Source organism: Buteo buteo, chromosome 21 (assembly GCF_964188355.1).
Source record: "Buteo buteo chromosome 21, bButBut1.hap1.1, whole genome shotgun sequence".
Taxonomy (NCBI): domain Eukaryota; kingdom Metazoa; phylum Chordata; class Aves; order Accipitriformes; family Accipitridae; genus Buteo; species Buteo buteo.
Genome location: NC_134191.1, coordinates 12,727,671 through 12,740,139, shown reverse-complemented (window position 1 = coordinate 12,740,139; position 12,469 = coordinate 12,727,671). Strand labels below are relative to the sequence as shown.

The window sequence follows — 12,469 nt, the reverse complement described above, 5'->3', positions numbered from 1 at the left end:
AGTGAAAGCTATACTACATAGCTGTCATGAACTTAAAATCCGTAAGTCAGTCTGACTGCATTTTACTTCTCTTAATGTAGCAAAATACAAACTCCATGGCAGAAAATGTACTCTAAAACTAAACCAGAAAACAGGAAGGACTGGGCTCAGTGTCTCAACATATAGCCCTAGTTCCTTGTCAAGCAAATCTTTATTGCTATTTTAAGTTTTTAATGGTAAAAAAACCCCCCACACCCCCTGCCCCCAAAACCCCACAGGCTGGCACTCACAGAACAGGGGGCAGGGGTAGTAGGTAAGGAGAATGAGAGACACTTGATTTTTTTTGTTTTAGTCCAAGTTACATCACTTCCACTTTTAAGGGATTATCCAGAATGCAAATGAGGTGATGACAGTTATGCTAGTTTCTAATTTGACAAGGATAGGAGGAAAAGAAACTGATAATTTCCACAAAGACAAGGATTAGAGCTATGACTTCCTTTCTCAAAACACCTCAAACACATTACATGGTGTTTTTCAGTTTCTGAGGTAAGGCCATTACACATATTCCATATTTGTACTGGATCTAACACAACAGGTTACCAAGCCACAGCAGAGTCAGAAAGAAGCAACTCCATCCTACACACACCTTCAAATATGTTAGATTACATGCTGCAAGTTCCCTCTGTCAGTATTAGGTTCAGGACCCTAGCTACTGTAGGACCAGGATTCTTGCATTTTGTTTTGTACGCAGATGCTATAAATACTGTTACAGAGGATAAATCCAAAACCTGTACAGCATTCAGGCAACGTGGGAAAGAAAAGCACAGCAGAAAAAAATAGGAGGCAAACCGTTCTTAGAACAGAGCACCCCTTCACAAATGGCTTTTGCTTCTTCACAAATTAATGCATTGGATTTCCATTTGAACAACCAAAAGCTTGGAAGCATGTGTTGCTTTTTTTTAATTTGGTGCCCAGTGTTTATCTGATTGCCTAAGATTTCATTTTCATGGCCCAATTGCCTAAGTGCCAAGGTTTATCACTGATGCTTTTGTGCCCATTTACTCAGGTTAACTTGGCATTTGTCTTCCCACAGCTGAAAGAGTCACACTGAGAAGCTCTGTCATACTTGTATCTTTTAAAAGCAAAGAGATGCTGAAAGTACCTGCTATCCATGCCCTCAGAACTGAGCAGTTGTCAGCCACTTAATTGCCTACAATTTTTTTTGAGAATCCAACAGCTGTACTGAAATATAAACAGCTCACACTGTAAAATTTAACAGAAATTCCCCTCAAACATTCAGAAGCATCATCACTAACACTGAAATAACTTATGCAAACAAGATACCAAAAACATTATATGGAAGCAATGCTGCTGAGCACTTAAGAGTGCTGCCCACAGAGACAGGTAAGTGTTTAAATATTACTAGATTTACCGGGCTGCACTATTGCCACTACAACTTCTTGTGTTTTGTAAGTTAACCAACACATAAGGAGAGCGGAAAAAAAAAAAAACAACCCAAAAACCAAACCACCAAAAAAACCACCAACCCTGCGATGAACAGTTACTGAAGCCAAACGTACAATTTGTTTTGTAATACAGTTCTCGCAGCCTACATTTTGCTAGGAAAGAAAAACAATGCAGCATTCCCTTATCCACAGGTATTAAACTATAGTGAATTACTATGAAATTACTTGCACCTCTAAAGTAATTCTCAAATATTTTAATAGCTGTTCAGGTCCTCTGTAGTGCTGGTTCATGATTCAGTCTACTACAGCTACTGAAAATGCTTTACATTTTTTATGCCTTCTTGCCTGGGGCTGGGGACAAATGAATGGGACAAGAATAAAAATCTGATAAGCTGGAGCAACTGATCTTCACAACCTACAAAGTGATTCAAAGTCTGCTTACAACACAGAAGAGTTATTTCAAATGCAAGCAGTGTCAACAAAAAACACACCACAAAGACACAGGAGCTTGTTCAAAGAAGGTAAAAAGTATTTGCTTTTTAATATGCACTTAAGTCACAGTATCTGTTTGGAGATCATTACACCAGGTAATGTTTTCATTGTATTCTCAAAGTATTTTACAAGAGCAACAGGAGCAGGTACTAACTAAAAGAACCCAAACCCCGTGGTTTCAGAGCAAAAATAAAGCCAGTGACCAACATTCTTCCCATTCATCTTTATCAATGGTTGTACAACACATCATTTTTAAAAATGCAAAAGCCATCACAATAAGTAAATGAAATCAAAGGAGATACGCATTTCAACATTTTTCTGGCAGTCTTTACCTGATGCCAGTAGTAAAATGCAACCACAATCCAGTAAGACCATTTGAAATTATTTTACAAATTCTAGATTTAGGCCATTTTCAGTGTTCTGTATCACTCTGGCAAAAAAAATCCTTAAGGAAAAACAATCATTAAATGCAATTTCTATTAAGAGAACAGAATACATTGAAAAAGAGCAGCTATTGATCAGACCATACTGAAATGAAGACAGACCTGGTGTGCTACTGGAATTTTAGTTGAAAGCTATATATTTAAACATGTTATTCAAGTCAAAACTCAAGGAGAACTTGAGGGTAAAAAACAGCTGTTAACGTATTAACTGTGTCTGATAGCACGTTACACAGTACACACACATACTCGCTCTTTTTGCAGTATTTATTTGCAAGGCTGTAGCACTGAGATTTCTCCTTTGGCAATAAATTATTTACTATGATACAGTGTATAGAACAATGGTGAAACATTTCTTGACAACTTGAGAGACAGACATACTGCAAAAGTCCATGCCTCTGAAAATGAGAAATGGAGACAACAGCCTCCTTACATCTTCATTAGCTAGATCCCTTCTCCTCTTTGGCAGCAGAAGCCTCCATAGGAGTAGCTTCCAAATCTTTGCTTGACTTCTCTTTTTCTTCATTTTCATCCTCTTGAGGGTAAAGATCGGGGTATTTTTGCATGCATTCCTGCATGGCACGGAATTGGTCCACACAGTCTGACCCCTTTATTTCTTCTGTGCTATAGTGGAAACAAGAAAAGGCTGACTTGAACTGTTCCCCACAGGGACCACTAGCCATTCCACCCAGACATGGGCAATTCCAATTGATATCTCCATTGGGCAATATCAATCCTGAACAAACAAGAGAGAAGAAAAGTTAAGCGCTCCTTCCAAAAATTGATTTCATTCAGTGAAAGCTGCTAGGCTGCAGGTGTAAGTTGAAGTATTAACAATGCCACGTTAGTTCTGTAGCTTCAAGGGTACTAAACACCTTTCACTTTCTGGCCAGTCTGTTTCTATCTCTGATCTGTATGATCCTTTACTGGGCACAAGTGAGGTTAGTTCTATACCCATACCTGAAATAAGTCATTCTCCCTGTACTACAGACCACTGAGAATATTCTAAGGAAACTGCAAAACAGATCTAAGTCAAGTCAATCCACTTGCTAAACTCTGTCAGGGGAACAAGCAAGCCTTAAAATCATGTCATATAAGTCATAAGAATTTAATTCCAGTATTAAGACTAGAATTCTTTTAAATCAAGTTGGACAGATGCATTTTTCTTCCTTTTTTTAAATGAACTCTGGAATACTAATCCACAACTTTCATCTTAAAATTTGAACTGGAAAACCAGAATTACAAAAAACGAAAATCAGTTTAATTGTAAGACACAGATTAAGTCACATGCCACAGAACACAAGGAATAGTGAGAGCATGCCAGCCTGTTTGGTTCCCAGAAACCAAACTGCGCTTTAGATCACAACTGAAAGTGAGCTGGGTCTCATTTTAGACTCTAAACTGAACAGCTGTAAATTTCTGCTCTGGAACATTTGAAGTCATCACAGAAATAATAACAGTGATCGAATAGCAAGGTGAAGATTTAAATGGGCACGTATTCTTTGAGACATCAACTGATTTGCACAATGAAGTTCAAGGATCAAGCCAGAGAACTCATTTCCTCTGTAAGTTTTAGAAAACCTTTTAAACAGTCAGGTGTAGAAATGTAGTAGAATGGACTTGGTTGTGTGGGCTCCTAGAGCCTCTAATATATTGCTTTAAAGCAATACATCTCCATTCCCTTTCTCTACTTTGCACAAACATACATGTAGTTATGTTCATCTACGAAGAACAAGAGAAATACTGTGCTGTGACCCAAGCTGGTTTCTTCTCCACTTTAACAATTTGCTCTCCTCCTCTCTAGTAGCCTTCCCTAACTTAATCTCCAGGTTGAGTTTCTGCAGAAGCTAACAACATGTGCATAAACCTGAAGTTTAAGTACTTCCCCTTTAGAGGCAGGTATGAAAATACCATTGTCAGAGAATAAAGTTGCATTGATTCTGATCCGAATGTGAAATTATATTTAGGGCCTGATGTAACTTGACGTTACCTGAAATACTCCCGCAGAATTCAATAAGCCTACTTATTTTCTTTGTCCTGTGGTATCATGAAGTTCCAGACATAGGTCTCACTCCCACTAGCAATCTCTTGGACACTAGGCCACAATATCATGAATCTTGTGTACTAGTACAGCAAAAGCAGCTCAATCATATTTATTGCTGTATTAAAAGGAATGAATGGAAATTTTTACTCTGATTTGCAATTCATCAATGATGTGCTCTAACTCAGCCAATGCAGTTTGGCAGAAAATTACACTGAGTCAGTCAAATCCCTGTGTTGATCAGTCTTTTCATTACAGAAAGTAACAGCCTCCTTAGCGTGATTTAGTCCACTAAACTAATACTGTCATTTTTCATAGATCATGCTTTTTTCAGCAAGATAGTTTTGTAAAATATCTGTAATAATCACTGTACTGAGAAGTTATACCTAGTACAGCACATCAAGGCATCTCTAGCTGCCTGGAAGAAAAGCAGAACTTCTGAGACAAGGAAATGGATGGCTGGTGCCAGATTCCTTATTGCCCAGGATGACAAAGCAGAAAGATGTTGATGGTACAGTGTAGAAGAAATAAGGCTTGCTTTATAAACTAGATTTGAAGTCCTATGTTTCTCCTCACTAACATCAACCATTGATTTTAAACAGTCATTTTTCTAACACTTCAAAAAGAAAAAATACATGAAGAGTTTTTAAATGTTCCTGAAGATACCACAGCAATAAAATTACTTGTAAAATAATTCTTTTAAAATAAATTGTTCCTTTTAGAACCAGAACTGCCTCGTAAGCATGGAAATTTTAACAACAACGTAAGAGTTATCCCATAGACAATACATTCTTGTATATCACGAGCATTGATTTGCAACTATTTGATCACTGAAATAGCATCAGTTTCAGATGTTATATGCACAGAAACCATGCTTTAAAAAAACAAAACAAAAATACAGACAAGGCAAGCATTTCCTCACTGATAATTACAGCAGAATGCACACTTCAATGACTAAGTGTATCAGCTAGCTCAGAACACAATTAAAATGGAAACAGATTTCATCCCTCAATCTTCCTGAATCACAAGTCTGCAATAGACAGGATTACCAATTTTAATTAAAATTGAATTAAAGCTTCTTGCAAATGCAGCCTGAACCTCACTGATCCAGTGGGTCATAATCTACTTGAGCCTGTGCTTGGGGAAGAAAAAACAACCCTGTTTTCATCATAGCAGATCAAGGCTTGCGTTAGCAATTAACTGCTAACATCACATAGCCTAATCTCTCTTAGTTCATGGGATCTGTTAGTATCATGGATGAAGGCAGGCCCATCTGCATTTATGTGAACACTTGTGTTTGTACTTGCTGTAATGAAGTCCCACTGTTCTGAGAAAAGTTTCTTCCCTGATATACGACAAACATTCCAAAAACAAGTTTATCTGCCAATGATTCACAGTGTAAGATGACAGACACATAGGAAGCAGGATTGAGAGGGACATCATCAGTCATAAAAACAGTCCAGTACATCTGATCATTCATCAAGTTCTTTCTTAAAAGAATTAGGGTTTTTCCTTCATCAGTGCTCTGTGGAAACCATTTCAAAACTGTCGCTAAAATAAGATGACAGGAACAGTCTGGAAAAACAGAGAAGGGAGAGGACAGCAACAACCCATGTTTGAGGTGCAATTCCATAAGCACTTGTAGCCAACTCTCTTAATCACAGCTGTAATGCTAATAAAAATTACTTTTCATGCATAAAACTCACCAGTGCCTTCTTCATGTAAGTCTAATAAAATAAGAAATTATTCTGATGGGAGCAAAGATCTCAATGAAAACTAGAGATCTTTCACATTGAAATGCTTCCATCTGCAACACATAAGACCAGAAATAAGCTTTAGAGTGAGAATACTATTTCAAAACTGCTGCAAATGAATTCTTAATTTGCTTCCATCAGCCACAGCTGTTAAAAGGCACGTACAGTGAACTTTGAGATATGCTGTAATATGAAATGCTAGCTTGAACTTACCCTGGTTTTTCTGCCTTCCCATTTCACACAGCTTCATTTCTTTCAATGTTTTTGGCTTAAAGTGAGCCATTAACATTTTGCCTACCAAAATCTTATAACTGATAGAAATAAAAAAAGAATACTATACAACTTTATTTTCACCCAAAGGAAACAGCACAAGTTTTCCTGAGTCATCTACTGACTAAAGTAGACTACTCAAAGACTAGTGTCTGTTAATGCCTGAAGCAAAATAAGAACTATCCAAAAATACCAAACTACTTGCTTGTCTTAAGTATGAAAAAGGCCCCTACAAAAAAACAAAACCTCAAATAAAAGTTTCAGCTGTATTAGAAAACAATACAGATTATGGTATATCTATATAATAAATCTATTCTTTCCCAGATATGACTGTTCTGTGTATAGCACAGCAGAAAACATGAAAAGAGTCATTATAGTTAATTACGCCACAGAAGTTGAACACTGGAAACCAAGTCTTCTATTCAAAGTAGAAGCTAAATTAGAAAAGCCTGCATGTTACCTTAAGTACAGCAAAGCCCTTTCTAATTTTCTTTTAAATAAAAACCACATGAGCCAGAGCTTCTGCACTTAAAAATATTTCAAAATATTTTGTCCATATGTCCTTCCTGCCCACAAATTTCACTCCCATTAGATGCAGCTACATTCTGTGATATGTCAATTGTTTCTGTTTTGATCTGATGCGCTGTAGCCTGAGATCATTCAAGTGAGAAGTTTTCAGAGAACCCTTAAAACATGGCAGTAACTTACCACACACTAAGAAAAAAAAACCCAAACAAACCACAAAAAACCAAAACCCAACCCAAACTTATTACCTGTATTTAAACAAAGTTACAGTCTCTCATTTTGAACCACACAGACACGTATTTTCACTGTAAGGTGTCCCTGACATAACAAGCTTCTGGCTTTCTCTGTTTTCTTCCCTGCTCCATAGTTTAGGGAGCAAGTGATCTAACATGCTGTAAATACAGGATTGCTAGGGGAAAAAAACCCCACCACCTCTCCTCACCATGGCCTTTCCATATCTAGCAAAATACACATAAGAGGAATCAATGAATATGGCTTTTAAACAAGGAGGAAGTGGTTCTTAATTTTGACTAGTTTATTACCCAAATACATGGCACAAGAATATATATTTGTGGTGTATGTACAACCAGAAAAAGAGTAATTTGGGTGGAGGAGTGGGTCATGAGACAAAAGGACGAGAATCCCCTCTTTAGAGGTACCATGAGAATTGTTTTCTATGTTCACATTCTAATACTCTCTAGTATGTCTGTCTATTATGCTAGAACTGAGATGGGCACCCTTCACTTTCCTCTTAAAAGCTGGTGTCAAAAATAGATGCTTAGTTATAGAACCAACATGCATCCACATGCTGTTGCTAGATAGACACCTTTTACTAACAGAATATTTAATTATCACCAAAGACCATAAATGATTATAAGGGGGAAGGTAGGTGAACTTTAAACAATCGCATGTAACAACAATACAGACTGCATACATGAATTTACTTAGCTAAACAGCAAGCCACTTTGTTTAGCTTTACACCACACAAGGTGACCTAACAGTTCAGTGAATGATAAAATCTCCAAGGATTGGTATGTTCTCCAGATGCGATATCTAGAAAAAGTATCTTTCTTTGCTTTATTTTGCAAACAATTTCCAGTTTTTCAGACAAAACAGAAAGCCATAGGACACAGAAAAGGAATGGGGAACTTAATTCCACTATCTGATCATTAGAGGCTGTTAACTCTTCACTTAACAGACTAATAATGGATTTTAAATTTGCTTGAGACAGGAGTTAAAAAACTCTAATTTTGTTTCACTTCCACGTAGCATACTGAGCAAACAGTCTTAAAAATGAGCTCTCCACAGACACTGTTTTCCACCTAAGGATGAACTACCTTACACGAGTCATCCGTAGGTTCCATCTTCCATCCTGGTCAAGACAGTAACAGATATTAGTGCCACATAGATTTTATTGCCTGTAGGGGTCTGTATTTGAAATCTTTAGGGGCTGAAGCACCATTCACATTGTGAAGATGATGACAAATCCCAAAGCACAGACTGTTTCCACTAAACAGGCAGTTTGGGTATTGGGTCTTAGCCAGTGAAACAACCTATCTGAAAATACAAGGTAGAAGAATTCCTGACAGATACTAAACTGCAGCTTTTAAACACCTTTCTGAAATTGGAATTCTCTCATTGTTCTCGTTTGGGCCATTATAAAACTGAACGGACTCATCACTGCTGACAAGCAAAACTTTTAGATATAGCTACTGACTACATACAGTTGTAATGAAGCCAAGATAGGCAGCTAAATGCAAAATCATTTCAACACAAATCTGTGTATGAAAAGTTATTTTAATGACATAGGAAGATACGGTTCAAATTAAACTACATACATCAGCTAACAAAGCAACCCTGTGTGCTCCAGTGTCTAAACTGTGCTTAAATACTGCCCTCTAAAGGTCACAAAGCCACTTGCATAACTTACTTCCTAACAAAATTTCAAGTAAAAGATTTACTTCAATCTCAGCTGAGTTGAAAGCAATGAGATCGCTTCACACAAAGTGAAGAGGCTGAAAGACCTGTAAGCATAAAGGCAATTAGTAAAAGAATTAACCCTAATTCACAGATGTTCATGACAACCATGAACCATGTTCATGGGCAAAATTTATTTAATCATCATGATAGGAAGATATTTCATCCACTCATTAGAAACAACCCAAAATATGCTCTGTGCAATCAGAATATTACAAGTCTTGGTCTCAGAAATATTCTGTTCTCTTAAATCTCCATTTGCAGGTTAGATCTACTTCATGTAAGAACTGTCATCTTCACTGAAAACTAACTTACATCTTTTCAAGGGAAAATGGTTACAGTTGAAAACTGAGTAATTTGAACTTACATGTAATGTGCCATTGAAAGATACTACTACTAGTTATTGATTATATTGCCACTAGTATAGTACAGGATTAGTCAGGTATAATTTATATTAAATCGGATATTCAGAGATCACCATGTTAGGCAATTTCAACTGCATACAGGCAGGTGAGCAACTCACATCCATAACAGTCATATGTAACTCACTTCAGCTTCTCTGAAAATTGCACTTTGTCATTTAAAACAGTGAAAAAACAACCATAGTTTTCACTTGGTAAGCTCTAACTTTGTTAATAAAAGAAAGGAAGGAAAAGCTTTTTCTGGCTATCTCTGGCTACTAACTAAAACTCTAAGCCATCAACTGATGTATTTCAACAGGCGATTTTGAAAGATCATTAAGAGTGTAGGAAAAAACCCACTGTAATGAAAGCATGTCATTTGTGATGACCTAATTTGGAAGTTAAAACTGCTAAGAGTTTGGGTGTTTATCTACTTAATAACCAGCTGCTGTCAGTCTTCAAAAGTAAATGAATAATTTGTTTCTACTTCATACGAGGTTTGTTTTCTGTTGTTCTTGCTTTTTAATTTTCTTAGAATATGATACATGTGTGTATCACTCCTTACTTCTGTTCTGCTTACTACTGACCTTGTTCTTCATAAGGGTCATCTGGGTCATCTGCAACCAGCTCAGCACTGCTTGGTGTCTCATGGTCCTCCTTGGTCGCAAATATAATTCTGTCTTTTCCTACCATATAGGAAACAACAAGCAAAAGTTCAGAGAAAGCTGAGACAGGAGGAGTCATTTACAAAGCTGCTGAACACCACAAGGTAATGAGATATTCAACACGATGCATTAATATTAATAGTGAATGAATTCTGTTGTACTTATCAATCACCTTCAATTACAACAGTTGTTGGTTCAGAGGAACACATACATAACTGAAATTCTATTCTTCTAACGTTCCAATTTTCACAGCAACATACTGTAATGGCTGCAGATCACAGTACAGTTCATTGAACTGTGAAGTTAAAAGGCTGTTTCCAAACAAGCTCAAACTACTCTGTTCTCAGGACTAACCCAGATGAAGGGGTTCAACAAAAAAAGGAAGAGCGAAAGAAAAAACATACTAAATTACAGTAACGTGTTCAACAGTATACTTATTAATGAACAGTACTCTTCATTAAAGACTAGTGTAATATTTTTACAATAATTATCTGAATTAAATACTGAAAAGCACCTTAGCGGTGTAGAACCAATTATACTGAAAGGTGCTGTGAACATTACCAAGCATAGAAAGGCAACACAGTGTACTTCCTGCTCTTGTGCCACTCTTGATTTAACAAAGAAGTTCTGTAGCGGGACGGGGGGCAGGCTTGACTAAGAAAGCAGAGTAGAGCTTTCTAACAACTCTGTAATCTGAGGCAGACACAAGCAGGAAAGAACAGCCAGCTGAAACTCTTCTGAACACACAACTGAGTATTCATTGAGTGGGAAAAAAAAATGGTAAGTTCCTCAAGAACTTCCTTTCATTCTCCAAATTCATAAAGGCCACTACATTGACTTAGCATATTAGAAGTTAGTATGTTCTTGCCCCTCAACATGACCTCAACGAGCAGATGTTCAGTAACTTCCTTTATTTTGCTCAGTAACCAATAAGCATTTAAACATGTCTAAAAAACAGGTAAGTCTAAATTCTTTTCAAAAGGGAAACAGTTTTCTGTCAACTCTGCATTGCACTCCAGCAAACTTTACAATGTAGAATGTCCAGCCATTTCTCATATAAAAGGAACTAGAAACATATGAACTCTAACCCACCACTATAATTTTGTAGGATACCATAAGACAACTTATAGATCTTGCAAAGATCCAAGATGCTTGCTAAAACAAATAAATTAAAAACATAAAGCAAAGAGGTCCATGGGTTATGACTACCTCACCACAGTTTATAACCAGTATTCAGCATGCCAAAGTTTGTAACTTCAAAATGGCATTTAGAACGAAAGAATGGCTTTTTTTTCCAGTTTGAAACCTTACATTTAGTCACTTTACATTACTTAAAGGGCAGGGGGGAATATATCCCCCAGATATCAAGTGGTCAAGCCTCCTAAATACCACAAGCCGCACAACATAATACCTCGGACAGATACAGAAACATAAAGCTCGCGCTCTACCCACCCTGTCCATCTACCGTGTTTTCCTTAAAAAGGTAAAAAAAACCCTCAAAAACCTCTGGCCACTTAAGCTAAGGCTGATACAAATTTAACCCCTTCGGGAGGGTACCATTCCGCGCCGCGACAGGGAGCACGCCCGCACGCCTCAGCCGCTCCACAGCAAAGCCCGGCGAGCTAAAAGAAGAGCCCCGAGGCGCACACACGCGGAGCTCCGGCCGTTTCGCGGCGACGTTTCAACAACCAGCTGCAGGGCGGCACTTCCTCACCGCGCCCGCAGCGACCTGCTGCCTGGACGCAGGTCCCGCACACCGCCTCGCCCCGGGGCGCCGCCGCAGCCAGGCGGCTGTGGGGACCCGCCAGGCCCTCCGCGCCCTCACCCGCCTCACGGCCAACCGCTCCGCCGCGGCTTCCCGCCTACCGTGAGGAGAAAGGTCGGAGGAGGGAGGCGAGGCAGCCCTCCCGCCCCCCCCCCCGCCACACGCGGCCTGAGGGCGGCTTTCGCGCCTCTTCTCCCCTCAGGCTGCAGCCTCCCTTGACGGGCTGAGGTGAGCAGGCAGCCGCCCCGCGTCGCTCCCAACCCCCGCCCCCGCCCGCCTCAGGGCGAGCCCGCCCGGCCTGTCCCGGCGGCGTGACATTGGGGAGGACACCCGGGCGCACCTTCTTGCCTGCAGTAGGACATGGCGGAGCCGTCCGGTGCCTTCCCCCGCAGCGCGCGCGCAGACTTAGCCCCGCCGGCGGCCCGCCGCCCCCTCCGCTCCTCCTCTACCACCGCCACAGCAACGGGCAGCGGCGCGCCGCTCCACGCTATGACCTCCCGCCTCCGGAAGCACCTTCCCTGCCCGCCCGGCGGCCGCTGACGCACCTCCTGCCGACCGCGGCCGGAGACCCGCCGGCTCCGTCGGGCCCGGCCTCGGCGCTGGACTACAACTCCCAGGCTGCCCCGCGGCCGGCGGGGAGGGCCTCAGTGCCCCGGCGGGAACTACGCGTCCCGGCATGCATTGCGGCAGCGCC

At 39.8% G+C, this 12,469-nt stretch overlaps 2 protein-coding genes across 3 annotated transcripts in view; both read right to left on the bottom strand.

Annotated features, from left to right (window-relative positions):
* The window catches only part of UROC1 (urocanate hydratase 1), a 117,534-nt gene extending 107,518 nt beyond the window's left edge, over window positions 1-10,016 (bottom strand). Inside the window, exon 1 of the mRNA XM_075052652.1 lies at window positions 9,933-10,016. The gene's annotated coding sequence lies outside the window, so the exon portion shown is untranslated. The remainder of the gene's footprint in view (window positions 1-9,932) is intronic.
* Window positions 1,954-12,468, bottom strand: CHCHD4 (coiled-coil-helix-coiled-coil-helix domain containing 4). Of its 2 annotated transcripts, none has more exons than XM_075052657.1 (3): window positions 12,321-12,468; window positions 9,933-10,031; window positions 1,954-3,113 (listed from the first exon to the last, which is right to left on the bottom strand). In XM_075052657.1, exons 1-3 carry the CDS (start codon window positions 12,451-12,453, stop codon window positions 2,818-2,820), a joined length of 528 nt encoding a protein of 175 aa, XP_074908758.1. In that variant the 5' UTR covers window positions 12,454-12,468; the 3' UTR covers window positions 1,954-2,817. The 2 variants fall into 2 exon arrangements, with proteins under 2 accessions (XP_074908758.1, XP_074908759.1); XM_075052658.1 differs by lacking the exon at window positions 12,321-12,468 and adding an exon at window positions 12,116-12,313.
* Window position 12,469: the final 1 nt, after the last annotated feature.

Bases quoted from the DNA above. Each gene is read 5' to 3' on its own strand.
- CHCHD4 (XM_075052657.1), bottom strand. From the start codon at position 12,453: ATGCCGGGACGCGTAGTTCCCGCCGGGGCACTGAGGCCCTCCCCGCCG. The intron at 10,032-12,320 runs GTGCGTCAGCGG...CCTATATGGTAG, and splicing joins CCGGCCGCGGTCGGCAGGAG to GAAAAGACAGAATTATATTT. The intron at 3,114-9,932 runs GTCAGTAGTAAG...TTGTTTGTTCAG, and splicing joins TGACCCTTATGAAGAACAAG to GATTGATATTGCCCAATGGA.